This window comes from Astatotilapia calliptera, chromosome 3 (genome assembly GCF_964374335.1).
Source record: "Astatotilapia calliptera chromosome 3, fAstCal68.1, whole genome shotgun sequence".
NCBI lineage: Eukaryota > Metazoa > Chordata > Actinopteri > Cichliformes > Cichlidae > Astatotilapia > Astatotilapia calliptera.
In genome coordinates this window covers 59,584,677-59,612,245 of record NC_137424.1, presented here as the reverse complement: position 1 = coordinate 59,612,245, position 27,569 = coordinate 59,584,677, and the positions used below count along the sequence as shown (strand labels likewise).

At 39.7% G+C, this 27,569-nt stretch overlaps 1 protein-coding gene and 2 long non-coding RNA genes across 5 annotated transcripts; 1 reads left to right on the top strand and 2 right to left on the bottom strand.

The window, feature by feature from the left end:
* Nucleotides 1-643: 643 nt before the first annotated feature.
* Nucleotides 644-10,118, bottom strand: LOC113018072 (low affinity immunoglobulin gamma Fc region receptor II-like). Of its 3 annotated transcripts, none has more exons than XM_080292787.1 (7): nucleotides 10,030-10,118; nucleotides 4,189-4,347; nucleotides 2,069-2,104; nucleotides 1,519-1,779; nucleotides 1,194-1,439; nucleotides 939-1,118; nucleotides 644-854 (listed from the first exon to the last, which is right to left on the bottom strand). In XM_080292787.1, the coding sequence occupies exons 2-7, from the start codon at nucleotides 4,217-4,219 to the stop codon at nucleotides 751-753; spliced, it is 858 nt and encodes a 285-aa protein (XP_080148913.1). In that variant the 5' UTR covers nucleotides 4,220-4,347; nucleotides 10,030-10,118; the 3' UTR covers nucleotides 644-750. The 3 variants fall into 3 exon arrangements, with proteins under 3 accessions (XP_080148913.1, XP_080148915.1, XP_080148918.1); XM_080292789.1 differs by lacking the exon at nucleotides 10,030-10,118 and adding an exon at nucleotides 4,464-4,479; XM_080292792.1 differs by lacking the exon at nucleotides 10,030-10,118 and having other exon boundaries at nucleotides 1,519-1,583; nucleotides 4,189-4,639.
* A 730-nt stretch (nucleotides 10,119-10,848) lies between these two features.
* LOC145421888 (uncharacterized) lies at nucleotides 10,849-14,703 on the top strand. The gene is made up of 2 exons (XR_013903265.1): nucleotides 10,849-11,458; nucleotides 13,668-14,703. It is a non-coding gene; the product is annotated as an uncharacterized LOC145421888 (long non-coding RNA).
* Nucleotides 14,704-17,383: 2,680 nt separating this feature from the next.
* On the bottom strand, nucleotides 17,384-21,250 carry LOC145421887 (uncharacterized). The gene is made up of 3 exons (XR_013903264.1): nucleotides 20,031-21,250; nucleotides 19,706-19,951; nucleotides 17,384-19,182 (listed from the first exon to the last, which is right to left on the bottom strand). It is a non-coding gene; the product is annotated as an uncharacterized LOC145421887 (long non-coding RNA).
* Nucleotides 21,251-27,569: the final 6,319 nt, after the last annotated feature.

Below are 27,569 nucleotides of genomic sequence, written 5' to 3'. Positions count from 1 at the left end.
AAACATCATGAGGTCGGTATTTACTAAAAACACAGGGAAACAAGAACACTACTCCATTCATCTCTGATAAGTATGAAATCGCATGTTCAACAGGAACCTTACAACATTTATTCCTTCATTATTTGATAATTTCTACCTCAGACAAGCTCATCTCTGATCCAAAAGATAAACTTGTTCAACTTTGGTCTCTATCCCTGTCTGAGGACTGTGTCTGTGATTCAGGTTGTTTTCATTGATTCAGTTGCAGTAAATAAAACAGAGGAGAAGCACACTGTCATCACCTTCAGAGTTGGAACACAGTTCAACATCGGGTTTCTCTTTTCAGACCATTCTCTGTAAACTCTATACATGGTTGTGTGGGGAAATGCGACCAGATCAGAAACACAGATCTGAAAGTCGAGTACTGCAGCTGAGAGTAACCACACAACAGACGGCTAGAATAGAGCCTGGGTCTGTAGAAAAACATACATACGAGGCAGCAGAAAAGGAGCCTGTGTGGGTTCACTACCACAGTCTAAAGACACGAATGTCATGTTAACTTCTTACATGTGCTTATGCTGTTCTCGATCAAGCCTGCATATCTTCCCTCTAACACGAACATAAAACTTAAAAACTACAAAAATGTGAAAAAGCAACACCAGGATGTCAACAAGGAAAACCTTTATTCATAAAGTTCACATGAGCAAAGCCAGGTGTTATGATATCGCATGTAATTCAGTCACAGTGAACTCCCTCTGATGGAGCATGAGCTTAGAACTGATGCTCAGTGGTCACCGCCCCAATATCGTCATAGTCCTCACACAATCTCTGCTCAGCATTGGTTGCTGTTGCCATGGGGATAGTGGGGTCATTTTCTGTAACATGAGGTCATCAGAGAAATAATACAAAAGCAATCATAAATGATAATGATAAATTATCGAGGAGACTCAGGGAGTTACCTTTGGCTCTGCCTCGATATAGAGACACCACGATGAAAGTGGAGATGAAGTATGGACAGAACACCACCAGGTGACAGACTACTCTGATCACAAGATGGAGGGTGGTAGAGTAAGGGGACAAAGCAGAGGTAGGTGGCATATTTTTAGAAGTGGTGGGCGAGGTTGTGGTTGTAGGTCTACCTGCAGAGAGAATCCCACATGTTCAGGTGAATATGTGGATGAAGTAAGAGGTGAAATCAGAGTGAAGCTCCTCACCTGTGACAGTGATCCAGCTGGATGGAGACTCTCCATGACCGCTGATGTCACACTTGTAGAGGCCTTCATCAGACCTGGAAACATGCTGGATGGTCATGTGACCTGTAGGCTGCTTCCTGATGAGGGAGCCATCTTTATAGAAAGCAGCTGGGAGGTTGGAGGGAGTGGTCTTTGTTTTACAGAGCAGAGTGACGTCATCTCCCTCCATCACAGGGAGGACAGGACTCTGCAGGATCACTGATCCACCTCAACACAGAGACAAACTACAGCATTTCATCCATTTACACACAGCTTCATCAACACTAACTCCACACACTCAGCTTACCAGTGACTGTCAGGTTAACCATGTTACTGATGGGACCCTCTCTGGACTCACACCAGTAAACTCCACTGTCCAGTGGGAAAAGAGTGATGTTACAGGAAGAACCAACTGGTTTTCCCCACCCATCTCCACACTGAGTGATGTTTCCTACGTTTGTGTTTCTCCTCAGAGTCCATCCAGCAGAGCTGTCGTCCTCCTCACAGCTCAGAGACACAAAGTCTCCTTCAAAGAACTGAGAGCTGCTGGGACTCACAGTCAGACGAGCTGTGAGGGGGATGTTTTGGGATTATGTAAACAAAATAAATTATCTTCTTCTAGTCTGTTAGAACCACTCGAGATTCATACTGTCTGCTTCCTGTGGTTAAATTAAATACTGATCAGTATATTTAGAAACTGGAATTTTTAAGGGTGAATATACTTCCTTTATACTTTGGAAGGTCAATTAATCAGCAGGCTTCAGCCATCAATTACTGTAGTAATTATCATCTCATGCTACAGCAAAGCATAAAAAGGACCAAAGGTATAACCCATTAACTGATTTAAATGGACTGACCTTGATTTGTTGAGCTGCTCAGCAGTGGGATCAGAACTAAAGAGAAATGACACTGAGGTAAGTTTCAGTTTGACATTCAACAGAACAGAAGAACAAACAGAAAACCACCAAACTGTGGAGAACACAGACGTTATGTGTTTGGTTGAGTTACACACTGATGAGTGAAGAAAGTAGGAAACTTCTATATACTACACAGAGTGCTGGCAATCTGTTAATATAACTACAAAGAAAAGTAAAGAAAGTGAAAGCAAAGAAAGTAGCACTTTATAGAGTACAATTCATACCACGTGTCTGAATGTTTTTGAGGTATTTCTTTGTTTTGTAGTTTTATACTTCAGCTCCCGCACATTTTGGATTCAATCACTGTGTTCCTCAACATTTATAATAGATAAAGTTACACATCATTATATAAGTTGTTCTAACCATCTCAAGCTGCAACATTAAAACAAAACACACACAAATAAATGATATCCAATATCACTGATATAATTTGGAAGAATAAGTACTATTTCTTTAGGTATATTACTTTTTTTTGCCTGTTTATCATTATTCAAGAAGGATTCCGACTTTTACTAAAGAGTCAAAAAACTTAACTTATTAACTTTGTTTAAAGTCTTGTGCAGCCATCTGCATAGGTGGAGCATATTACAGTTTTTTCTGATTGCTTAAGCACATTTTTTGTAACTATTGGCTAATTTTGCAAAACTCTTCACACAAATAAGAAAACCTGTCACCCAATTATCAAAACATTGTAGTTCTCTTGCAAAAGCAAACACAGCTAGATTAACTCTTCACACCTTCGTAAAAATGGTGTTTCCGTATCAAACAGTACACACAAGCCATCATCTACTAAGCACACAATGCACCAACTGCACACTGATGGTATGAATACAAAACACATCTGGCTTTTGCTTTCTCTGTGCACAAGGTAGGCTATGTCAGTTTGAGCTCATACTTCTGTCATAGATCCATAAGCATAGAGGGATCCAAACTTCAAGTACTGGTGTTTATTCAAACACATCAAAACAAACACAAGTGTTTATTTCCAAGTATAGGATTATTTGCAATCGCCATAATGACTATATGGGTTACTTGGTCTGCAGTGAACATGCTTCCTCTGCCCCCAGCATCTGGTCATCTAGCAATTCTGTAAAGTAACAATTTCAGTATTTTTACATCAATGGTATTGGTGTGTTTCTCATTGGCATATGCTACAAATCTTTGTGCGAAGTGACTGTACTAACCGATTCTCATTTCAAGATGTCCTTATGGTACTTGCTACAGTGTAGCAGCTCGAGTTAGGCTGGACCCGTTGGCCAGCTACCCTCAGGGTCATTCCACGGTTGATTACATGGTCCACTATTGTAGCTCTGATGTCATCAGCAATTCTATTTCTTACTCTTCCTACCCTTCCTCTCCCCCTCTCCTCATCTTCCTCTCCCCCCTCCTCGTCTTCCTCTTGCTCCTCCTTGTCCTTGTCGTCCTCTTCATTCTACTTCTTCACCTCCACGTCCTCTTCCTCGGCCTCCTCTACTTCTCACTCTTTCTGCTCCCTCCATTGTACTCCGCACACACAGCTTACCTGTATTATAGTGCTTAGGCTGATTGCAAAGTGAACTAATTATCTAAAAAAGTTTTCACATGTGAAAGTGTGCCAGACAGTTGGCAAATTAGTGTTAATGATAGCCATACATGTGTATACTTTTGCTAGGAGTGTGTTGGAAATTTGGTAATTGAGTGTTGTGCAGTGAATTGTGCCTGCAGTTTTGCAAAGTGTGTGTTACAAAATTGCAAACTGAGTGCAAAGCAGTTTTTGTGCTTTTAGTTTTGCAAACTCAGTGAGTGGTTTTGCTATAAGTCTGAATAGTTTTAGAGATTGTGCTACAGGAATCACAGTTAGGGTTTAAGCATTCAGAAAAAACTGTAACTGATAACTCAGTGTTTCCACATCAGTTTTCTACACTGTATTTATTTGTAAAGAAAATCTTTGATTTCCTGTTGACCCCTTTTCCTTGTCTCAATAATAATAACATGATCTAATACCTCTCCGATTCTACACGAAACTCACTGTTTAAATTGGAGTACCAACAGATTTTCATAGATCATTACAGTGCACTTACAGAGCAGCCACAGCAGACATCTGTTCTTCATCCTGCTCTCGGTGATAACAGATCAATAGTTTAACCAGCTCACAGTCACTTATAGTCAAACCCTCCTCCTTTTCCTCTGTGACAGGTTGCCAGTGTTACGGTCATCAGTGAAATGGTTTCTCTGTCAGACTGCAAAAAAAAAAAAAAAAAATCACTAAATGTTAAACCAAGCATTGAAAGTGGCTGAAGTCAATCAGGAAACCACAGACAACAATAAACACATATAAATGAAAACATGTCAGTACCTGCCTCATGCCTTCATTGACAGTTCCCTGTGTTCTGTGTGGCAAACGTTTCTTATATAATATGAGAGAATCTCAAAAGTGATTATCTGTGTATTTGATTAACTTTGATCTTAATCATCTCCTGTGTTGGTCGTGTTGCAGATTTGTGGAAACAATGTGGTTCTTTCTGTAGCTGACTGCAGCTCATCTGAGAGACAGTGACCTGCAGTTGTTTTGATTGCTGCTTCTCTCTGCTTAAACCGTTGACTTGCTGTCAAAAACAGGTAAAACTTCTATTACTGAGACAAAGACCAACACTGTGATTGGTTCTGTTTATCCAAAGTCATCAGTGTGGGAGAGACACATTTATAAAGTCTTTTTTTAACCCCTGACTGTGAAGAAAACAGGAAAGGTTTTATGCACGTTGAGATGTCACTGTCTTTCTGACAACACTGCACCCTTAAATATTACATTGGGGCAGCAGCCTAAACAGAGAAGCCTAAGACCTCCTTCTCCCCTGGGCACCTCCTCCAGCTTGTCCAGGGGAACAAGAAATCGTGCCCAGGCAAGCCAAGATACATAATCTCTCGAGGGTGTCCTGGCTCTGCCCCGGGGCCTCCTCGTGATGGGACGGTCTGAAACACCTCACCGAGGAAGCGTACCTTTCAGATCCCAGAAATACCTATTTTCAATGTGGACGAGCAGCGGCTCTACTCTGAGCTCCTCCTGGATGGTCAAACTCCTCATCCTATCTCTAAAGGAGAAGCCAGCTACCCTTAGGAGAAAGCTTATTTTTCACTGCTTGTATCTGCGACCTTGTTCTTTCAGTCACTACCTAAAGCTGTTCCACTCTGCCTGTCGGTCCCAGTTGCTGCCTCCGGAGATTGAAGGGAGCAATCTTCAGCCTGATTGCTCCCTTCACCTCTGATGTCCACCATTTGTTCGGGGGTTACCACCACAACAAGCACCAACCACCTTGCGGCCATAGCTGAGTACAACAGCAGCAATGGAGGTGTGGAAAATGGTCCGTTTGAGTTTAGTATCCCCAGTCTCCCTCGGAATGCTGTTGAAGCTCTACTGAATGTGGGAGTTGAAGATTTTGGAGATCAGGGCATCTGTCAGATGTTCCCAGTGTACCCTGAGTATACGTTTGGGTGCCTCAGGTCTGTCCAGCATCCTCCCCACCACATGATCCACGTGATCTGGTAACAGAACACCACTTGGGTTCAGATCTGGCAGAGCCTTCCTCCAGGTCTCGCTATCGTTTCCCACATAAGTGTTGAAATCTTTCAGTAGGACAACAGAGTCCACAGGTGGAGCACCTTTCAGCACACCGACTATATCTAGCCAGTACCTCTCAACCTCTTTGCCTAAACTCGGGCTCCTTCCAGAGAGGTGACATTCATTGTCCGAATAGCAAGTGTCAGTAGCCAGGGATCAGTCTGCCAGGGTCTCCCGCTTCTTGTCGCCGCCCAGCACGCATTGCACCTACCCCTATAGTGCCTCATATGGGTGGTGGGCCTAAAGGAGGGTCGGAACCATCCTTTAGGACCTTGTTTGTGCTGTGCCGGCCAGGCCCCATGAACTAGGGCCCTGCAGCACAATAAAGTAGCGATTCATGTTAATCAATTTGTTGTTAATGATGCAACATCATTAGTTTTTTATTTCTGCTTTGATCTGCTTTGCCACAGACCTGAATAGCACTGCAGTTGTAGTAGATGTTTGTTGTGAGGCGTGCTGCAGACAAAGCTGAGAGCAAACACACCACAGATGGCTAAAGTTAAGCCACAGCCAACGTGTCAGTTACAAAGAAAGGTGTCACACGTGAGTCTGCTGGCTGTGATGTACACGAGTCTGTGGAAAACCAGACAGCAGACAGGAGCATGTGTGGGTTTCCTACCACAGTGTAAAGATATGCATGTCATTACTGGTGACATGTGGCTGAAGCCAGAACGTGAGGTGGTCCTAAAAGCAGACTTAAAACGGAGGCCCAGAATGAAGTGAACAAGAATTTAATTCACAGTGATGTTGTGACAATAATATTTACATGAAGTAAAAATGAAGTTACTGTAACATGAAGTATGAGGTCTCAGACAAAGTGAGTGTGATGTACTATGAACAGAAGCTATGAGATTACTGTGAACTTTGAACATAAACTGTGATAGACGCAGCTCAGCAAGGGGAACAGTGGTGATGGAGTGGCACTGAAAGAGCTGAGTCCGAGTTGGTTTGGGAAAATGACAACGCAGATCCACAGTTGAAGAATGAAACAGAGATGGCGAACCACTGATCATTCTATTGAGAGATATGGAGCCAGAAGAGAGGAGGTCCTGTCGTGTATGTGAGTTGATTCTGGTCAATCAGGTGGGTTTGCCAGGTTTTAGTTTTTTTTGTTTACTTTGGTTTTGTGCTTATTTATGTGCGTGTTTCTATCTGAAAATGTGAAAAACTTAAAATGTCAAAAATACGCTTTTCATAATTTCAAAGTTCAAAGCAACACAGCGGTGGCCCAATATCAAAAAGAACTCCATTCTATAGAGTGAGCAGTCATAATGAAGCAGTTTGTTTTATTTTGTAGATTCAAGCTGCTCGTCATATTTTTGGCCACCAGATGTCACCAGAGAGGACTGTGCAAAGCTTCGCGTAATGAGCCGTTTTTCAATACAAGCTTCAATGCGTCAGAAAGCCTCATTTGGCCATCACTGATAAAAAGCAGCTGTGATGTTGGAGGGAGTGGTCTTTGATTTACAAAGCAGAGCGACGTCATCTCCCTCCATCACAGGGAGGACAGGACAGTGCCCTTCATGCCACTCTCGGTAATATCAAATCAACACTGACCAGTTCAAAGTCACTCAAGCCCTCCTCCTCTTCCTCTGTGACATGATGTCGTTGTTGTGGTTATCATGAAAGCAATGGTTCGACTGTTTGACAAAGCTTTCAGAAAGCGTTCAAATGCTCAAACAGAATGATAACTAACTATAAAGGAATAATTTGATGCCTTCTTTGACTGTTAAAACAAATTGTGAGTGGCTGAATTACAGTGGGGCAAAAAAGTATTTAGTCAGCCACCGATTGTGCAAGTTCCCCCACTTAAAATGATGACAGAGGTCAGTAATTTGCACCAGAGGTACACTTCAACTGTGAGAGACAGAATGTGAAAAAAAAAAAAAAAAAAAAAAAATCCATGAATCCACATGGTAGGATTTATAAAGAATTTATTTGTAAATCAGGGTGGAAAATAAGTATTTGGTCAATAACAAAAATACAACTCAATACTTTGTAACATAACCTTTGTTGGCAATAACAGAGGTCAAACGTTTACTATAGGTCTTTACCAGGTTTGCACACACAGTAGCTGGTATTTTTGCCCATTCCTCCATGCAGATCTTCTCGAGAGCAGTGATGTTTTGGGGCTGTCGCCGAGCAACACGGACTTTCAACTCCCGCCACAGATTTTCTATGGGGTTGAGGTCTGGAGACTGGCTAGGCCACTCCAGGACTTTCAAATGCTTCTTACGGAGCCACTCCTTTGTTGCCCGGGCGGTGTGTTTTGGATCATTGTCATGTTGGAAGACCCAGCCTCGTTTCATCTTCAAAGTTCTCACTGATGGAAGGAGGTTTTGGCTCAAAATCTCACGATACATGGCCCCATTCATTCTGTCCTTAACACGGATCAGTCGTCCTGTCCCCTTGGCAGAAAAACAGCCCCATAGCATGATGTTTCCACCCCCATGCTTCACAGTAGGTATGGTGTTCTTGGGATGCAACTCAGTATTCTTCTTCCTCCAAACACGACGAGTTGAGTTTATACCAAAAAGTTCTACTTTGGTTTCATCTGACCACATGACATTCTCCCAATCCTCTGCTGTATCATCCATGTGCTCTCTGGCAAACTTCAGACGGGCCTGGACATGCACTGGCTTCAGCAGCGGAACACGTCTGGCACTGCGGGATTTGATTCCCTGCCGTTGTAGTGTGTTACTGATGGTGACCTTTGTTACTTTGGTCCCAGCTCTCTGCAGGTCATTCACCAGGTCCCCCCGTGTGGTTCTGGGATCTTTGCTCACCGTTCTCATGATCATTTTGACCCCACAGGATGAGATCTTGCGTGGAGCCCCAGATCGAGGGAGATTATCAGTGGTCTTGTATGTCTTCCATTTTCTGATGATTGCTCCCACAGTTGATTTTTTCACACCAAGCTGCTTGCCTATTGTAGATTCACTCTTCCCAGTCTGGTGCAGGTCTACAATACTTTTCCTGGTGTCCTTCGAAAGCTCTTTGGTCTTGGCCATGGCGGCGTTTGGAGTCTGACTGTTTGAGGCTGTGGACAGGTGTCTTTTATACAGATGATGAGTTCAAACAGGTGCCATTCATACAGGTAACGAGTGGGGGACAGAAAAGCTTCTTACATAAGACGTTACAGGTCTGTGAGAGCCAGAGATTTTCCTTGTTTGAGGTGACCAAATACTTATTTTCCACCCTGATTTACAAATAAATTCTTTACAAATCCTACCATGTGGATTCATGGATTTTTTTTTCACATTCTGTCTCTCACAGTTGAAGTGTACCTCTGGTGCAAATTACTGACCTCTGTCATCATTTTAGGTGGGGGAACTTGCACAATCGGTGGCTGACTAAATACTTTTTTGCCCCACTGTAACTCAGGAAGCCGCAGACAGTAAATCCACATGAATGAAAACATGTCAGTACTTGTGCGATGCCTTCACTGACAGTATGATGCCTCTGAGATTACAGAGCAAAACTTTTCCTTTTGAACCTGAATGACTACCAATGACTTTGTTTAATGTTTATCTTAACGTGACTTGTGTTGATCGTGTTGCAGATTCGTGGAAACAGCTTGCATCTTCCTGTAGCTGAAAGCGGTTTGAGAGGAAGTGAGCGGAAACGTTGTGTGAATACTGCTTAATCGACTGCACCTCTCTGCTTTAATAACTTCCCACTGAGGCTGAAAAGCTTCGTGCATGTTGACCACTAATCTGCTCACTGATCAATAATTTCCTGACACAGCCCCCCCCCCCCACAACACGAAACGAAAGAAACAAAACAACAACAACTGTGAGTCACCAAAGAGTCAGAAAACTGAACGGGAATGGAAAAAAAAAGAGAATGACGCAACTCGAACATAAGCATTTGTAAGACTCCGCTGCGCGCCGTGAGGTGAGGAGGCGTCTCAGCGGAAGGATAAATAGTTCTTATATCAGGTATTTTTTACACTGGAGTTTCTTCTTATTGTATTCATCTCCTTCTGTGTCCTCTTTTGATAACAAAATACACATTTAGCTCAAATCAGTGACGTTAAAAATTGAGTTTCGAACATCCAAATCAAGTTCAGAGCAGGAACTTACAAGTCTAAAGTTTCGGTATCAATACGCAGCCTAGTATTGATCCTCCGGTACGCTGTAAAACAGAAGCTGAAACATGGAGTTGTATTTGGAATAAACATGTGGTAGTGCAAAGTATTTCCTTATCTGTATGAGCATCACATCATACACAAATCCACTACAGGTGACAAGCAAAAATGCTTTGCTTTGGTAGGACTGTTATTTGTAAATGAAATGTTACTTACCTTGAAATGTCTTTTACAAAAGCTTGCACCATGCAACCCAACATGTGTGAATTTGCCCGGGCTAGTTAAGTCGGTAGGGGAGGGAATTTGAAATCAGAAGTTACAGTGGAAAAAAAATAAGTTATCTATTCAATTTCTTTAAGTAATTACAACTTGAATTTTATTTTGAACCCACTAACATTGGGATTTAATTTCAAATTACATATAAAATTAATTTAATGTAATTACCAACATTATTAATTCAACACAACCCAAAAAATAAAGTTTGCAACTTAGAAGGCCTATCTTAATCAATAAATTAGAATTTTTATGTTGCAGCCATGGATTTAATCAAGTGGTGGTAGAAGGCCTGATGAATTACTTTTTAGAGTGTACCGCAATACAGCGGTGGTCAGGTGGCTCGCCATCCTGCGCTGATCAGGGGTTTGATAACGGGGAAAAAACTCTGACTTAATCAAGGTTAAAAACATAAATTAGCATTCACAGTTAAATTGGAACAGCGTTCTACTGCCATTACAATTGAAAAATAAATCCATAAATAGAAAAGTCAAATAATTAATGTCATATTTTATATAACAGCCAATAAACCAATAACCAAAGTCATAACATTTGATTCTTATAATGAATTTCATTCAAAAATAATGTTATAGAAAACCATTTGCATGGGTCCGATCAAAGTAAAGTAATTTAGCAATAAGAGTAATAAACATTATCCAAAGTTAATCAAATATTTCCAACACACATTTAATTATATGTGTTGTGCAACACGTTCAATAATCTAAAAGGAATTCAAATCAATTCAGAAGTCCCAAAAGAAGGCCGTTTTGGCATTCACTTAGAAAAGTAACAAAAAACTTCCAAAATGGACAAAACTACAAAAATCAGATCTCTCACTCAACTCTTCAAACAGTAATTTAACATTCAGCCATAGTGAAAAACTGTCTGTCACCAACTGTTTGCCATCTATAATTCAGTTTTGAGATCCTTTCCCAGACACCTTAACACCTACGCACATCCTGGGCCTTTTGACCTCTCATAATAGGACTAGGGTCTTATGGGGCTAGATTTCACAATGAACTCACCTGAAACCTTGGCTGATTGTGACCTACACCTGTTTTTACACCTTGGCTATTGTGATTCGGTAGAGGATCATTAGGGGGTCCATGTCCCTTTTGGGGGGACACTCTTCTCGGTTGAGAGGTGAAATGTCTTCAAGAAACTTAAAGAAGTTCAGACGCTCATTAGACTTGATGTTTGTTTCTAAAGATGTTGTTGATGAGACTTTGTAGAAAGCAGCTGGTCTGAGTGATGTGATCAGAGTGCAGTAGATAATGTCTGACAGCAGTTTGAAGAGGAAATGGATTCTGTTCTGTTCTTCACTCATCACCTACCTGACAGCTGACACCTCACACCTGTTTCTCACCTGCAGGTCAGACAGGAGGACACACAGAGGATGGAGTCATTAGATATAAAGTGATATATTTTCTTTTGTTTCTTGTACCAGCTCTTGTGGCTGTTATTTTGATCTGTAAAAAAAAGAACAAAAATAATCCCCCACTTCCTACTCCTCTGACTGATGAAGTAGGAAATGAAGTTTACTGAACAATCTCTGCATTGATATTAGGGCTGCCACGATTACGTCGACTATCAAAATCATCAACAACTAATTAAATAGTCGACGCGTCGTTTGAAGCTTCGTAAGATCCCAAAAGACGCAGGAATAAGTAGTAGGATTTAAGAGGGTAATAACGGACTGAAACAGAAGATGGCAGCACTGCATGTACAAGGATGCCAGCTGCCGTTAAACCCCGAAGAAGAGGAAACTGTGTCCCAGAGTTCATAGTGCGGCCCTGCTCAGTTTACAACAATGGCGGCAGTTAGTTTTAATATTACTCTTATTATTCTTTCTGGGTCACAAAATAAACATTTAACACATTTTCAGGCGAGAATGTAGCTGTGTAAACCTAAAATATCTGCTCAATTTATCAAGGCACCACATATTTTCAAAAGCGCTCCGACGTCTTCTGTTACCCACCAGCTCGATAGCTAAGCGGGGTTCAAGGCTCACCAGAGCCGGTGAGAACACCGGACTCCCGACAAATCATTTTCAAACCTACCGCGGTCTTTCGCTACTCAGGTTAATTTATAATTAATCTTTGCTATATTATTAGACCTTTATTTATCCATATAAAAATCTCATTAAGATTCAAATCACATTTCCTAGCAACATGACAACAAAAGTAAAAACACATACAGCATATAATAACATAACAATATCTATATCAAATTGATATTACTAGAATTTTTCAATAGTGTTATGTAAAATCAAAAGTATCTCTAAAACATCAAACATCAATCAAACTGATTCGATGTACAAGGATCTTTGATATATCAAATCTTGTGATTTGACATCAATAGGGCAGCACGGTGGCATGGTGGTTAGCACTGTTGCCGCACAGCAAGAAAGTCCTGAGCTCAATTCCACCATCAGACCGGGGTCTTTCTGTGTGGAGTTTGCGTGTTCCCTCCGGGTACTCCGGCTTCCTCCCACCGTCCAAAGACATGCAGCTTGTGGGGATAGGTTAATTGGATAATCCAAATTGCCACTAGGTGTGAATGTGAGTGTGAATGGTTGTCTGTCCCTGTGTTTTAGCCCTGCGACAGACTGGCGACCTGTCCAGGGTGTACCCCGCCTCTCGCCCTATGACAGCTGGGATAGGCTCCAGCGCCCCCCGCGACCCTGAAAAGCAGAAGTGAATGGATGGATGGAGATCACTTGTCATCGATCAAACTCTGATTCGATGTACAAGGATCTTTGATATATCAAATCTTGTGATTTGATATCAATAGATCACTTGACATCGATTACACTCTGATTCGATGTACAAGGATTTTTGATATATCAAATCTTGTGATTGATATTGATGGATCACTTGACATCGATCAAACTCTGATTCGAGTTCGAGGCAGCAGAGAGGACCTTGTATGGGTTTACTACCACATTCTAAAGGTACGCATGTGATGTCAACTGGTGAAATACAAATTTGACACACCAACATCAGGATCAGTGCTTTCCCTCAGACTGACATGTAGAGAATGTGAGCTGACAGAACAAATAAAATTTATGTACGAAGTTTACACAAACAACCAGGTATTATAGTATATATATTTATATATATTATAGTGGCACACGTAATTCAATTACAGTGATCTGAGAGCCACCTTCTAACTGATGGAGCACAGGCTCAGAACTGATGTTCATTGGTTACCTGCGTAATGTCATCATAGTCCTCAGACAATCTCTCTGTTGACAAAATAATAATAATGTAAGATACTCATAGTGTTACCTTTGGCTCTGCGTCAATATAAAGAAAACTGTTAATATGTCAATGTCAGTTAGCAGTCTAACAAAGCTCTGCCTGCAGTGCACAAGCTAGTCCAAAAACTGTTTAGCAAGAGATGTGTTACAGGGGTACCTGTAACACATCTGTGGCACAACACACACACAGTGGTTTAGCTGTGATGCTTGTGGCCTTATTAATGCAGCTTATTTCAAGCTGCCGTAAACACTGTTGTACACACTGCTTCCTTACCTAGCTTGCTCGTCCTGCACTAAACTCTCCCCTCTTCCTTTCTAGGTCCTGGCATTCTACTGAAGTAGGGAAGGCATCATTAGATGATGACTCCTAGTGATGGTAAGATGAAGCCTTGTGAGGAACTGAAGGTTTCCATCCAACTGGTCGACTCATGGTTCAAAGCATTGTGATGATTCATTTGCTCTACTGCGCCATCAAGTGGACGATTCAAGTGAAACAGGCTCTTTGATTGTAATGATGGGATGTGTAAACCTCTAAACTGAATAAATAAAATGTTTTCATGGTTATTTATTACGAATATTGTCTCAGCATGTCTGATACAAAAGAGAAAGTGGAAACTATCAGGACAGAGCTTTGGTATGATTGTGTAACTGTGTAATCATGCTTATGTACATCTGGATAATCACACAAACTGTGTGGCGCTTCACTTTTTAATAAACCAGTGATTCTTGAGATAAGGGAAGAACATGTCCAGCAGATAAAACCATATTTTGTGGTTAAAAATATGCATACAAGTGTTAACCCAACTGCCTAAAAGACAAACCAAGGCAATGTTTATACAACAAAACTACGATTTTGCATTTTTTATAAATATATATTTATTTTAAATGGTACAATACATTACCAGTACCTTAAAAATCCATTGTCCAGAAGCAGGTGTGATAATATTAAAATACAGAAAAAAAATTAAAAGTAATGTAGTCAATATTTAAGTCAATACCTTATATAATATCAAAATATGCAATTGAAAATTTATTCTGACATATTTTTTAAGTGATTAAAATCGTGCGTCAAGTCGATGTAATCCAAGATTTGATTATTTTTTCTTGTAAAAACAGCCTCATTTAGGTAGATTGTTGAGGCCATAAGCAAATGATGAAAAACAAGATGGCTTCTGTCAGAAAAACATGTGTTATGAGAGAAAGTATGGTATTTTGTCAACACCATCAGATGTCTGATACAAAAGAAAGTGGAAACTATCAGGACAACGTTTTGGCATGCTTATGTACATCTGGATAATGACACAAACTAGTGTGTGGTGCTTCAGTTTTTAATAAACTAAAAGACAGAAATCAGATTATAGGATCTGTGGCGTTGTTTATTTATATTATGGTTCTTATCATTTGTGATATTTATTACTCTGTGTATACTTTATTAGGTGAGATGAGATATAAAAAAAATCTCTTCCTTGCTGGTTACATTGAAGAAGAAGCTCAACTATGTAGCACGTACGTAATCAAATTCAACAACACAATGTGATGGGGGAATCAGCTGTGTTTTTCTGCCCATTTTATTTCGAATCTGGCACACACCAGCAAACCAGCTCCTGAATCAGTCACGTGGTACGGACTGCCCGCGAGGCCTCGAGCGTCACTGCATATACGTAATCAAAGCGTGCCTCGATATGTGCTTCACAAAAACAACTGAGATTACCCGACACACGCTTCGGAGTTTCGACACACACGACACATCGTTAGGCTTCAGTGATCAATTACTGTAATAATTGTCATGTCATGCTACAGCAAAGCCTAAAAAGCATCAAATGTCTGAACTCATGTCAGGTTTAAATTGACTGACCCTGATTTGTTGAACTGCTCAGCAGTGACATCACAACTCAATTGAAATGCCACTGAGGTTAGTTTGAGTTTGACATTCAACAAAACAGCAGAGAAAACAGAAAACCACCAGACTGTGGAGAACACAGACGTTATGGGTTTGGTTGAGTTACTGTCATGATCCTGGGCCATGTTGGCCCAGTATTCTTAGTTCTCATGTGTCTTTGTATTCAGTTCCCTGTTTAGGCCATGTTTCCTGAGTTGCCCTGTTGTGTTGTTCCCTGAGTGCTTTCCCTTTGTGACTCTCACCCCCTGTGTGCCCCTCTGTGTATTCATGAGCCCTCGTCCCCTTTCGTGTTTATTCCGGTTCTCCCCTGCCCGTTATGTTGGTGTTCTACTTGTGCTCTCTCTCCTCCTGTCTGAACCTCTGTACTTCCTGTTTCACCTCGCCCGTCTCCCATCAGTGTTGTGTTCACTCCTGCCATGTCTCGTGATTATTATCAGTGTCACCTGTGTTCCCCGTGTGCTCCCACTTCCCTCGTTAACCCTCTGTGTATTTATGTCTGCGTCTCCCTCAGTTCTGTGTCGCGTTCTCCCTCATGCTGTGTGTGATTCCCCCTGTGTTTCCTGGTGAGCTTTATGTTAGTTTTTCCCAGTTTAGTTTTGTATCTCCTACTATCTTTTGTCAGCAATAAAGCTGCCTTTTGAGTTCATCCCCTGAGTCTGTGAGTTTTTGCGATTGGGTCCTCATCCTGCCTGCCACACAGCCGAGCCATGACAGTTACAGTTACAGACTGATGAGTGGAGAAAGTAGGAAACAGCTTATTCTTCTATATCTTACACAGAGTGCTGTAAATCTGTTAATACCACCAGTGACACAAAGAAAAGTAGTACATGTACTTGAGTACTTATAGAGTATAATTCATACTGTATGTTTGAACCGTATTGATGTATTTTTTTTTTTTTTGGTAGTTTTCTATTTCTGCTCTACTGTATTTTGAATTCAAACATTGTACTCCCTGACATTTATTTAATTACTATGTAATGCTACATTATTATAGATAAAGTGACTCAGCAGTATATAAGTTGTTCCAACCATCTAAAGCTGCAACATTAAAATAAAACCTACATAAATCAATAATTATGATCCTGTATCATCTATATGATTTTGGAGAGTAAGTTCTGTTAGTATTTCTTTAGGTATACTTTTGTATGATTACTATATTCTCTGCACTTATAATCCTGGTTGCGCTTACTGACCTCAAACCGATTTTACGTGGTACACGGTGCTCAAACCCTATCAAAAAATGTTTTAGTATGACTTTGGTGGTTAGAGACAAATGCAATCGCATGGCAGGATGCTGTAAATTGACCTTCAGTCAGGAGAACAACTGAGATAATCCATCCACAATACCAGGTTAGTCATTAATATACTGCAACAACATGGGAATAAAGCAGCTGTGAGAGAATTCAACATGAATGAATCAATGGTACGGAAGTGGAGGAAGCAAGAAGTCACTTGAAGTCACTTGCATCATCTTTCTTCTTGATTCAGATTGTTATCAATCAGGTTTCTTGATAATGACTAGTTACCAAAAACTGAATTGAATTGAAACTGTTTGCTGTGTTGCTCTTTGTTTGCTACACCAGCTGAACTTAGTTTCATTAGAGTTTTGTGATGCTGGCTTGCCTTAGTTAACCCTTAGCTTTTATTTTGTGTGCTGCCAGCTTGCCTTAGTTAACCTTTAGCTTTTACTCTTGACTGTTTTTTTTTTTATGTAATAATGGTTTGCCCAGTGGTCTGTTGAACAGCCCTGTCGGTTTTCTGTTCAAAGCTTGAAATTAAAACCTTTTTCTTTACTCAGTTTTGTGTTGGGGGCTTGTGTATGTTACTTCTTCCCTGACACCTGTTACTACAGTGGTAGTAACAGGTAAATGAACATTTTTTTTAATTATTTGAATATATATGAGTGCTTGTGTATAAATACACAAACAATACACACATGCTTTCAATCATGTAATTTAAGTGATCTAGGTAGCTCCGTTTTGGAAGTTCAGTTCATGCTAGAAATGTGTTTTGGAGTTTGTACATGCTTTGTCTCTAGGGGCCACCGCATATATTTATATCTAGACGTATATAAATAAAACCACTTTTTTTACATTAGTAATTCCTTTTGTGCATAATTTTATATTATTGTTAATAATAAATTAATTAAAGCAACAAAACAACCTGAAGAGCCGGTTCTCTAAAAAGAGACGGAAACCCCATCACTATTGATATGAACGCTCAAACCTACTGCCATGGGACTGTGCAGACAGCGGAGGTACAGCTGTACTTAAATTTACATAACCTGGCAGAATTTGTGACTTTGTGAATTATGAGGGAAAATACAAAATCTTTTATTTCACATGTGCTTATGTTTAACCTTTTTAAATCATAATGACATCAGAAAAAACCCAAATGACCCCAATCAAAAGTTTACATACCTTGGAAATTTTGGCATGATAACAAACAAGTTGACACACACAGGTCTAAATGACTATTTTGGTAACCATCCTTACCTGCCATTTGTTTGCTTGTTTGTGTGTGTTATCAAAAGTCAGTGAGGTTCTGGTCTTCAGACACACCGCTGCATGTTTTTTTGCACTGACGTTGATGAAATCAGAGACAAAGAGACCACAAAAGAATTATCAGAGAATTTGTAGAAGAAAGTTTAACTTTATGAAATAGTAAAATGATATTTAAAGATATCCCACAAGTGAAAACATCAGTCAGCAATGTCCAAACTCTAATTATGAAGTGGAAAATTAAGAATTCTGTAGAAACCAAGCCTCAGTAAGTAAGCCAAAAAGAAATTTCAGCCACGGCTGCCAGAAAAATGTTTGGGATGAAAAGAACCCACAAATAACTTCATCGAGGACAAAAACTGACTGTGGCTGTGTTACGTCCTCACAAATGAGGTCTGGGGGGAGGGAGGAGGGGGGGGGACAGTAACAAACAGGTCCAGAATAAAATGAAAAGGAAACCAGACAGAGGTGTTTAGCATATAATATGGTTTTCAAGATGCACAAAAAAGAGGTGCTTCAAAAAAAAAAAAAAAAAAAAAGGGCTGCATGGTTGAGCCGCTAGAATAAACTTTTACTACATTAATGCCACAAAGCAGCTCGTTTACAAGATGCCAAACAGCTAAGTGACGAGCACAACTGTATGTGTTTTTCAGAGGTGTCTTAAAAAAACAAATATTATTCTATATATTCTTTTGTTTTGATTTGTTTGTCTGACTTTGGTAATCAATTTGTTACTAATGATGTGACATCACTGTTTTCTATTTCTGCTAAACATACAAGGCAGCAGAGGGGAGACTGCATGGATTTACTACCACAGTCTAAAGATATGGATGTTATGTTAATTACTTATGTTGTTGTTGATGAAGCCTGCATACCTTCCCTCTCACTGGTGCTAACATAAAACCTATAATATAAAAATGTGACACAGCAACATCAGGATGTCAACAAGCTCTTTTTATCATTTTGACATGTAAAAATAAAAAACTCTGAGCTGACAGAACAAACAAAACTTTATTTAAGAAGTTCACACAAACAAAGACTCATTTATGATAACCACCATCTGATGGAGAAAAAGCGCAGAGCTGATGCTCAGTGGTCACCTCGGCAATATCATCATAGACCTCTCTCACCAGTTTCTGTTGCCAAGAAGATGGTGGGGTCATTTCCTGTAACATGAGGTTATCAGACATATTTAAATGAGGCAAAAGTAATTGAGCTTAGTAAAAAAAAGAAAAAAAAAGAATCAAGGCTATTCAGAGTGTTACCTTTGGCTCTGCGTCGATATAAAGACACCATGAGGAAAGTGGAGATGACAGATGGACAGATCACCACCAGGTGACAGACTAGTCTCAGCGTGGTGGAGTAAGAGGGCAAAGATATGGTTGGGGGCATGTTTGAAGAGGTGATGGGTGAGGTTGTGGTTGTAGGAATACCTGCAGAGACTTCTGGTCAGTGAATATATGGACAAAAAAAAAAAAATAAAAAAAAAAAATAAAAAATAAAAAAAATAAAGTGTGCGTATGTATGTACATATATGTACTTGTGTGTGTAGATATATATGTATGTATATGTATGTGTGTTTGTTACTTGTAGTTATTACTACCTGTTACCTGTGGTAATGCAATTTATAATATATATATTCTGTATTCAGTTATGAAGGCTCTAATTGTTGGTTGCGAGCTGCCGCTTAGATGCTTGTATGTGCCCGGAGCTGTTGATGGGTCTGTATGCAATGATGGGCGTAGCTGTGGGAAGTTTATTGTTTTTTTTTGTTGATGAGTGAGTATAGGGGTGGGATTTAATAAGTTTTCTTCGTCCCACTCCTTTTTCAGGCAATTCTTGTTTTTTGTTTTGTGTATTTTATGTTCAATATAGGTATTTGTTGTGCCTGAAAATGAATAAATAAATGAAATGAATGAATGAAAAAGAAGGTGAAATGAGTGTGAAGCTCCTCACCTGTGACAGTGATCCAGCTGGATGGAGACTCTCCATGACCGCTGATGTCACACTTGTAGAGGCCTTCATCAGACCTGGAAACATGCTGGATGGTCATGTGACCTGTAGGCTGCTTACTGATGAGGGAGCCATCTTTATAGAAAGCAGCTGGGAGGTTGGAGGGAGTGGTCTTTGTTTTACAGGGCAGAGTGACGTCATCTCCCTCCATCACAGGGAGGACAGGACTCTGCAGGATCACTGATCCACCTCAACACAGAGACAAACTACAGCATTTCATCCATTTACACACAGCTTCATCAACACTAACTCCACACACTCAGCTTACCAGTGACTGTCAGGTTAACCATGTTACTGATGGGACCCTCTCTGGACTCACACCAGTAAACTCCACTGTCCAGTGGGAAAAGAGTGATGTTACAGGAAGAACCAACTGGTTTTCCCCACCCATCTCCACACTGAGTGATGTTTCCTACGTTTGTGTTTCTCCTCAGAGTCCATCCAGCAGAGCTGTCGTCCTCCTCACAGCTCAGAGACACAAAGTCTCCTTCAAAGAACTGAGAGCTGCTGGGACTCACAGTCAGACGAGCTGTGAAGACGATATTTAGTAGTGATGGGACGTTCTGTATCGAGGCTTCGAAGCTTGTATCGAGTAATTTAGGGGGCGTTTCCGCGATGCGCATATCGAGGCTTGCTTCGTTTATGGGAGGAGCTGAAAATGATGACGTCCGAAGCCTCGCTGCCCGGCTGTACCACGTGACTGGTTCATGAAGTGGTTCGAACTTTGCCGCGAGCTATGACAGCGATATAAACCCCTCAGACTTCATTCAAAATGTAGGTGTTTGATGGAGAGTTTGGAGGTTTATGAGAGTGAGGAGAGAAAGTCAGGAGAGAATGGAGCCAGCTAAGAAGAGGAGGATGTCCTCCCCTGTGTGGGAACATTTTGATCTTATTCCTCCCAACAAGGTAAATTTCTACAGAAGATGTATTTTCATAATACTGATGGTGCAATACAATTTATATTAAGCTATGTGCCAGGGAGCTGGGATATAACAACAACACCTCATCCATGCTTAGGCACTACAGAGCTTTGCATGAGAATAAGGGGAACACCGATTGTGGAGCAAGACCAGGTGAGCCATCAAATCCCATGATAATATAGCATGCTGTAATGTTACTAAATTGTATAACAACATTATACAGCTGTAATAAGTTACGTGAGTGATATTTATATTTGTGCTTTGTTTTTATTGTCTTTCCTCAGGAGAACAATCTCAAATAGATGAAGACCTGGTTACCATGGTGATTGAGGACTCCCAGCCATTTATCATTGTGGAGGACAAAGGATTCAAAAGATTTGTTAAATCATTAAATCCTAGCTATGTTCTCCCCACTAAAAAGGTCATAAAAGCAGTGAAAATTTAGTTTTTACTGAATAAAATGTGAACAGGCAGGACTGAGGCCTCAGTCTGTAGCTGTCCATACCTCAACGTTACAAAAGCACAACTACTGTCCACACCCCAACCACACCTCACCTCACAGTAAATGATCATTTCCATTTTAAGCATTTCCAAATGATCATTTTCCATACTGCCACTATAAATATACACAGTATACTGCCATCACTACAATATACATGTTTTACACACTCCTTTTGTTGTTGACATTTACAGGCTGTGTGCAAAAGGCCACACTCTTCAAATTCATGCCAACTAATATTTTTACGTCCAGTAGGTGTCCTACTAGAGCAAATGAAGCTTCAAGAAGCTTTGTGCTGGGATGAACCAATTGGATGAAAAGCTTCAGTGCTTCATGAAGCTTCATCTGCCCATCACTACTATTTAGTAATTTAATTTACATAAAATAAATGATGTGACTCTACTTCTTTTATACTTATGAGGGTCAAATATTTAGCATTCTTAAGTGATGAGTTTCTGCATGATTGTCATGTCATGCTACACCAAAGCTTAAAGAAGGACGAGGCACTTAGTGAGGTGTAGTTCATGTCAGGTTTAAACTGTGACAGAAGAAGGTTACTGACCTTGGATTGTTGTGCAGCTCAGCAGTGAGATCAGAACTAAAGAGAAACGAAACACAGGTTGATTTGAATGTGTCATTTAAAAGAGCAGTTCAGCTGGGCCCACATCCTCATTTTACGTTTGGCAGCGTTTTAGCAGGTAAAGGTGAATGCTTGGACATGACTTGAGCTGGGCTTTGGGAAAGGCCTCAAAGGGGACTGACGACGGCTCCCAGGCCTGGCAGATCCCCATGTACTAAATAGGAGTGAAGAAGTTAAAGAATTGTAAAAAGGAGGGAAGGTTGAGAAATCCGAGACCAAGACCAAGACCAAGACCAAGTTGAGACGAGACCAAGACCGAGACAAAAAAAAAGTCTTTAAACTGCAGCCAAATGCTGCTTTGTTTATGGGTGTCAGGCATATTTATGTGTTTTTGCTTTCACACAGCCCTCCTCACCGCTGTCTCACTCACTTACTGAAAGGACAGACGGATGCTCCACTTGACTGTCGCGTCTCTCACCCTCTCTGTTTTTCACATAATGATATTATCCTATATCCTCGCATGTGATTGGCCACAATATGGAGTGATTGGAGCATAACTGAGCCACTTTGTGAGAGCTGAGCAGTGAAAGGAAATTAAGTGAGGGTAGAAATGACTGAAAGATTATTATGGTCTGTTTTGAGTTTTGTTCAAAAAAGAATGACATATATATATATATATATACACACACACATATATATATACACTCAACAAAAATATAAACGCAACACCTTTGTTACTGCTCCCATTCCCCATGGGATGGACGTAGAGACCTAAAATTCATTCCAGATACACAATATAACCATCCCACCTCACAGGTGTGCCACATCAGGATGCTGATCTGACATCATGAGTAGTGCACAGGTGTACTGCAATGTAATGCCCAAGCCTAAATTCAGTGTTTTATAATATTTTTTTGTAAATAAAATACTTTAAAAAATCTAGATTTCTAGTTTGTAATTACATTAACACACATGATTGGCATAAATAATTAGGATTAACACACATTTTACCGTTTTAAAATGCATTAAATTACTTATTACTTATTTTTAACACACAAAACATTTGTTTCGTGGCTGGTGTGAAAAGACCTTCACACACCAGACACAAATTTGGTATCCACAGCAAAATGTTTGCTCATACTCTGCCGAACCAAACAACATTGGTCATAGTTAAATTACAATTTAATGTTTTAAAAATGTTTTTAAGTTTGTTTTTTTATTTTGTTCATTTTAGGAATTTAAAAAAAAAACATTTAAGAAAATAGTTCCCACGCGCAGTCAGGGTGGGGCCTCACGGAAACGTTGTCTCAGTATCAGTCCGCAGTGTGCTATAAATTCGAAGAAGGACCAGCAGCAAAGCGGCGGCTCTTCTGTGTGCAAAGCAGGGGACTCCAAATTCTAATTCGTATCTCATATCTCATATCGTCTTTTTGATTATGGAAAATATGAATAGAGTTAACATGATCAAAACAGGCGTTATTAGCGAAAAACAACTCAATTGGATTGATTTAAAGAGTGCCTCTGTTGCATATAATTTAAGGTTTCCTGCATACACACTGAAGATCTGCACCGCATTCATGTTTCTGCTGCTAATCACACCTGTCTCAGCCTCCGAAAGTAAGTAGAAACCAGCTTTATTTCTTTTGACTGAACTTTCTGCAGTCTGCCGGTTGTTCTGCTGGGCCTCTTAAATGCATTCTTTATACTTCGGTGTTTTCACTCATTTATTTATTTATTTTCATTCTCTTTCAGTTCACTTACATTTAAGAAAGTCACAGGAGCAGTAGCGGTTTTAGATACGGGCGACACGGGCGGTTGCCCGGGGAAGCATCGTGGTGGGGGGTGGCATCATGGGCATCGGCAAAAAAAAAAAAAAAAAAAAAAAATTATATATATATATATATATATATATATATATATATGAAATATTGCTCGTACTCATGCTGCCCCGACATCAGCCAGCGCATATTGGGAATGGCATAGGCACCGATCGGTTTTCTATCGCCCATTTGCTGGGAGTAAGGGCGCCCTCCGTTTGCGAGGTGCGCCTGCTGCTTGAGGGCGGGGGAGAGGGCGGGGCGGCGGGGGATTCTCTGGCTGGCTGGCAGCGTCTAATAACCAACTCACAAAATAAAACAAAATAAAAACAAAACAACAAACATAAAAACACCAGAAATAATACAGACTTATAATTTGCACCGATGTTTTTTCTAAATTCTATACGCGAAAAGTGAGCGCGAGAGCCCTCGGTGCACCTGCTTGCTGCTAACGAAAACTTTATTGTCATCTCCGCTACAGTCCAGTATATAGAGAGACGAGACGACGAGGCTCCAGTTACAGCAGTGCAAGTGAACAAACAATAAATATAAGAAGAGTAAGAAAATTTACAGTTTGATGATTTAAAGTCTCACACAAAGGGGAGGGGGGCCGGCTGCTTCCAAATAGAGCACATTTCATTCATAATGTTGTAAATCCAAGCCCATTATGTATTCATGATTTGAATCCCGGGTTGTGTGAAATCCCAGAAATAAACCTTAGAGAAAGCAAATCTGTGAACTAAGGTGTAGGTCTATTAGGTTAAGTTGTGGCGATCCTCGAATTGGGGGATTTGTGTTCATACTGGAGTGCAAAATTAAAACCAATATAAGATGGACAAGAAAAGTTCAAAGCCATCAGGTCCTCAGTTTAGAAAAACGAGAAAAGAAGAGCAGGAGAAACAAGATACAGGTAAGCAGATGTGTGATTGGATAATGGCAGGTCATCCTGAAACAATCAGAATCAAAATACTTTATTAATCCCTAAGGAAATTATGTGGGTTACAGTTGCTCCAAAAGGAAATGGTAAAAATAGTAACAGTAACAGACTAAACTCCAAACAATACATCATGTTACAGATTTTAATATTAATTAGTCATTGTCAATTGTTGATTTGTCCTGTTCTCATTGTATGACGAATTATGATGGCTGTTTGGTAGCCGTTTGCATACTATGCATACTCTCTCTCTCTTCATATATGTGTGTCTGTGTGTGTTTCTCTGGCGAAATTCAGTATGGTTCTGACAACAGTTTTATGTTAATGTATAATCCAATCGATAACAGCATGTATGTAATCACTAAATCAGCAGTCTGCCCTCAAACATCTGTTGTAGCTGAAACTGTTCACACTCTCTCTCCACTGAGTCAGTGCGAAAACACAGTTAGTTCATATCACTGTACTTCTTTTTGATTGGCTAATTTAATTAGTGGGAAACTCCTGTTATACAGACTTCAACTGAGGATGCTTTGAGAATGTTGTTTCTAATTGAAAGATCAGGTATCAAAACAGTTCTCTATCTCCTTTGGCCCAATACAGACCACTGGTCTCTTCTACATCACCATTGCTGTAGAAGTTAACAGTTTATTCCATTTAACCTCTACGCTCGGTTTCCTTTTTCAGACCAGACAAAGACAGTTAAATCCGGACAGAACATCACTTTGCCATGTCGAGCCCAAAACAACGTGTAACGTGGAGGAGAGCTGACCTGGGGGAAGAATATGTCTACTTGAACCGCCAAGGGCACCATCAGCCACAAGAGCAGCATTCATTTTTTAAGAGCCGGGTGGATCTGCAGGACAAACAGATGAAGGATGAAGACGTGTCTTTGATTCTGAAGAATGTGACGACTAATGACACTGGAACATACGAGTGTCTTGTCTTCAAGGAAGAAACACACTCTTGGATATCTGTCTGCAACATCACACTGAGTGTTGTTGATCCTCCTGGATCTGTTGGACTGAAAGTTGATCTGCTGTTTTTGTTTTTTTGTGTTTTCCTAGTTGTGATCATCATCATCATCATTGTTGTGATCTGTAGCAGACAATGGAAAAATCTTATCTTAAAAAAAATGTTCCTCTCAATATACATATATACATATATATATATATATATATATATATACATATATATATATATATATATATATATATATATATATATATATATATATATACATATATATATATATATATATATACATATATATATATATATATATGTATATACATATACATATATATATATATATATGTATATACATATATATATATGTATATACATATATATATACATACACATATATATATATATATATATATATATATGTGTGTATGTATATATATATGTATATACATATATATATATATATATATGTATATGTGTATGTATATATATATGTATATACATATATATATATATATATATATGTATATGTGTATGTATATATATATGTATATACATATATATATATATATACATATATACATATATATATGTATATATATGTATATATATTAGTATATACACTGGGTGAATGTGCAGTAGTAGCAGCAAGCAATAAAAGGAATAGCATCTTCTATATACACTATTATCAATGAAAAGTTACCTGACTATAATAAAGCGTCTTTAAAAAGAAAATGGGAGACAGACCTGGGCTATGTTTATGAAGAGGTAGAATGGCACCATTTATTGGAACAGGCACAGACCATGTTAATTTCTACAAATCACAGGCAAATGCAATTTAATATATTTCATAGGATATATTATACCCCTTATAGGTTACATAAAATTGATATTAATTACTCCCCCAAATGTTTGAGATGTAAGGTGACAGATGGTGATCTCCTCCACATGCTGTGGAATTGCCCAGTGATAGAAGAGTTCTGGAGACGGGCCATTGAAATAATCTCAAGGGTAATGGGGATCCAAATCAAACTGGACCCAAAACTATGGATTTTAGGTGACACAGGTTCTATAAATGTGAATTATCACAAGAAATATTTTATTTTACTTGCGAGTACTGCAGTGAAAAAATGTATTCTGCTACATTGGAAATCTGAAAACTCTCCAACACTGAGACACTGGATTAATGAGCTAGCGTCCTACTGCACACCTGAGAAGATATTGCATAGTGTAAAAGGGAAATATGGAACCTTCGAAAAAATTTGGGGCCCCTTCCTGTCAGTACTACCGTCTTTGGACCTAACAGATCATAGAGATGACGCCAATCCCCCTGGGTCTGCCTTGAGTTGATCCCCGGTTAGGCCCTTCTGACTTGATTTCCTGAATGCTGTAGTTTTATCTTGTGGGATGTTGATTCCTGTGTATGAGAGTTTCTATAGATAGGTGTAAATATGGGCTGTCTGGATACACGAATGTGATGAGGTTGAGAGCCATACGGGGTAAAGGGATGGTGGGAGGGGTTCACATGATGTGTTTTCTGTTTTGCTCAATTTATTTATTTTTTTTGAATTATTTGTTCTTTGTTTGTTTGTGTGTTTGTTTTAAATTTCTGTAATTACCAATATTGTCGTCATTATTATTATTATTTTTATTATTATTATTATTATTATGCCTGTATTTTCTGTGTTTGGTTTTCAGATGTTTGAAGTTATCCTTGAAAGGCATAGATACAAGAGTGTGCACCTGGGAGTGCTTCTGTGGTCACAATGGCCTGCCATGCTGTGGTTATTTGATGATACTTGCTCTGTCCCATAGTTGTGAGTTTTCTGTTTGTTTGTTTTTTGTTTTTGTTTTTGTTTTTCTTTCTTGTTTGTGTGTCTGTTTGTTTTTTTGTTCGTTTCCAATTCAAAAATGAAAATAAAGCTTAGAAAAAAAAAAGACACATGAAAAATTAGAGGGAACATTGAGCCCAGTGGCGGAGCAGGGGGGTGGCTTACTGGGCTTAAGCCCGGGTTGTTTTTTCAGAAGCCCGGGGTCTTTTGGAGTGTAATTTTTTCATAGTTAGATGCCTGGCTGACAACTGTATAAAAC

Coding starts and splice junctions, on each gene's coding strand:
- LOC113018072 (XM_080292787.1), bottom strand. CDS start 4,219: ATGAAGAACAGATGTCTGCTGTGGCTGCTCT. Junction 1,780..2,068: donor GAGCAGCTCAACAAATCAAG/GTCAGTCCATTT, acceptor TCCCCCTCACAG/CTCGTCTGACTGTGAGTCCC. Junction 1,440..1,518: donor GGTTAACCTGACAGTCACTG/GTAAGCTGAGTG, acceptor CTCTGTGTTGAG/GTGGATCAGTGATCCTGCAG.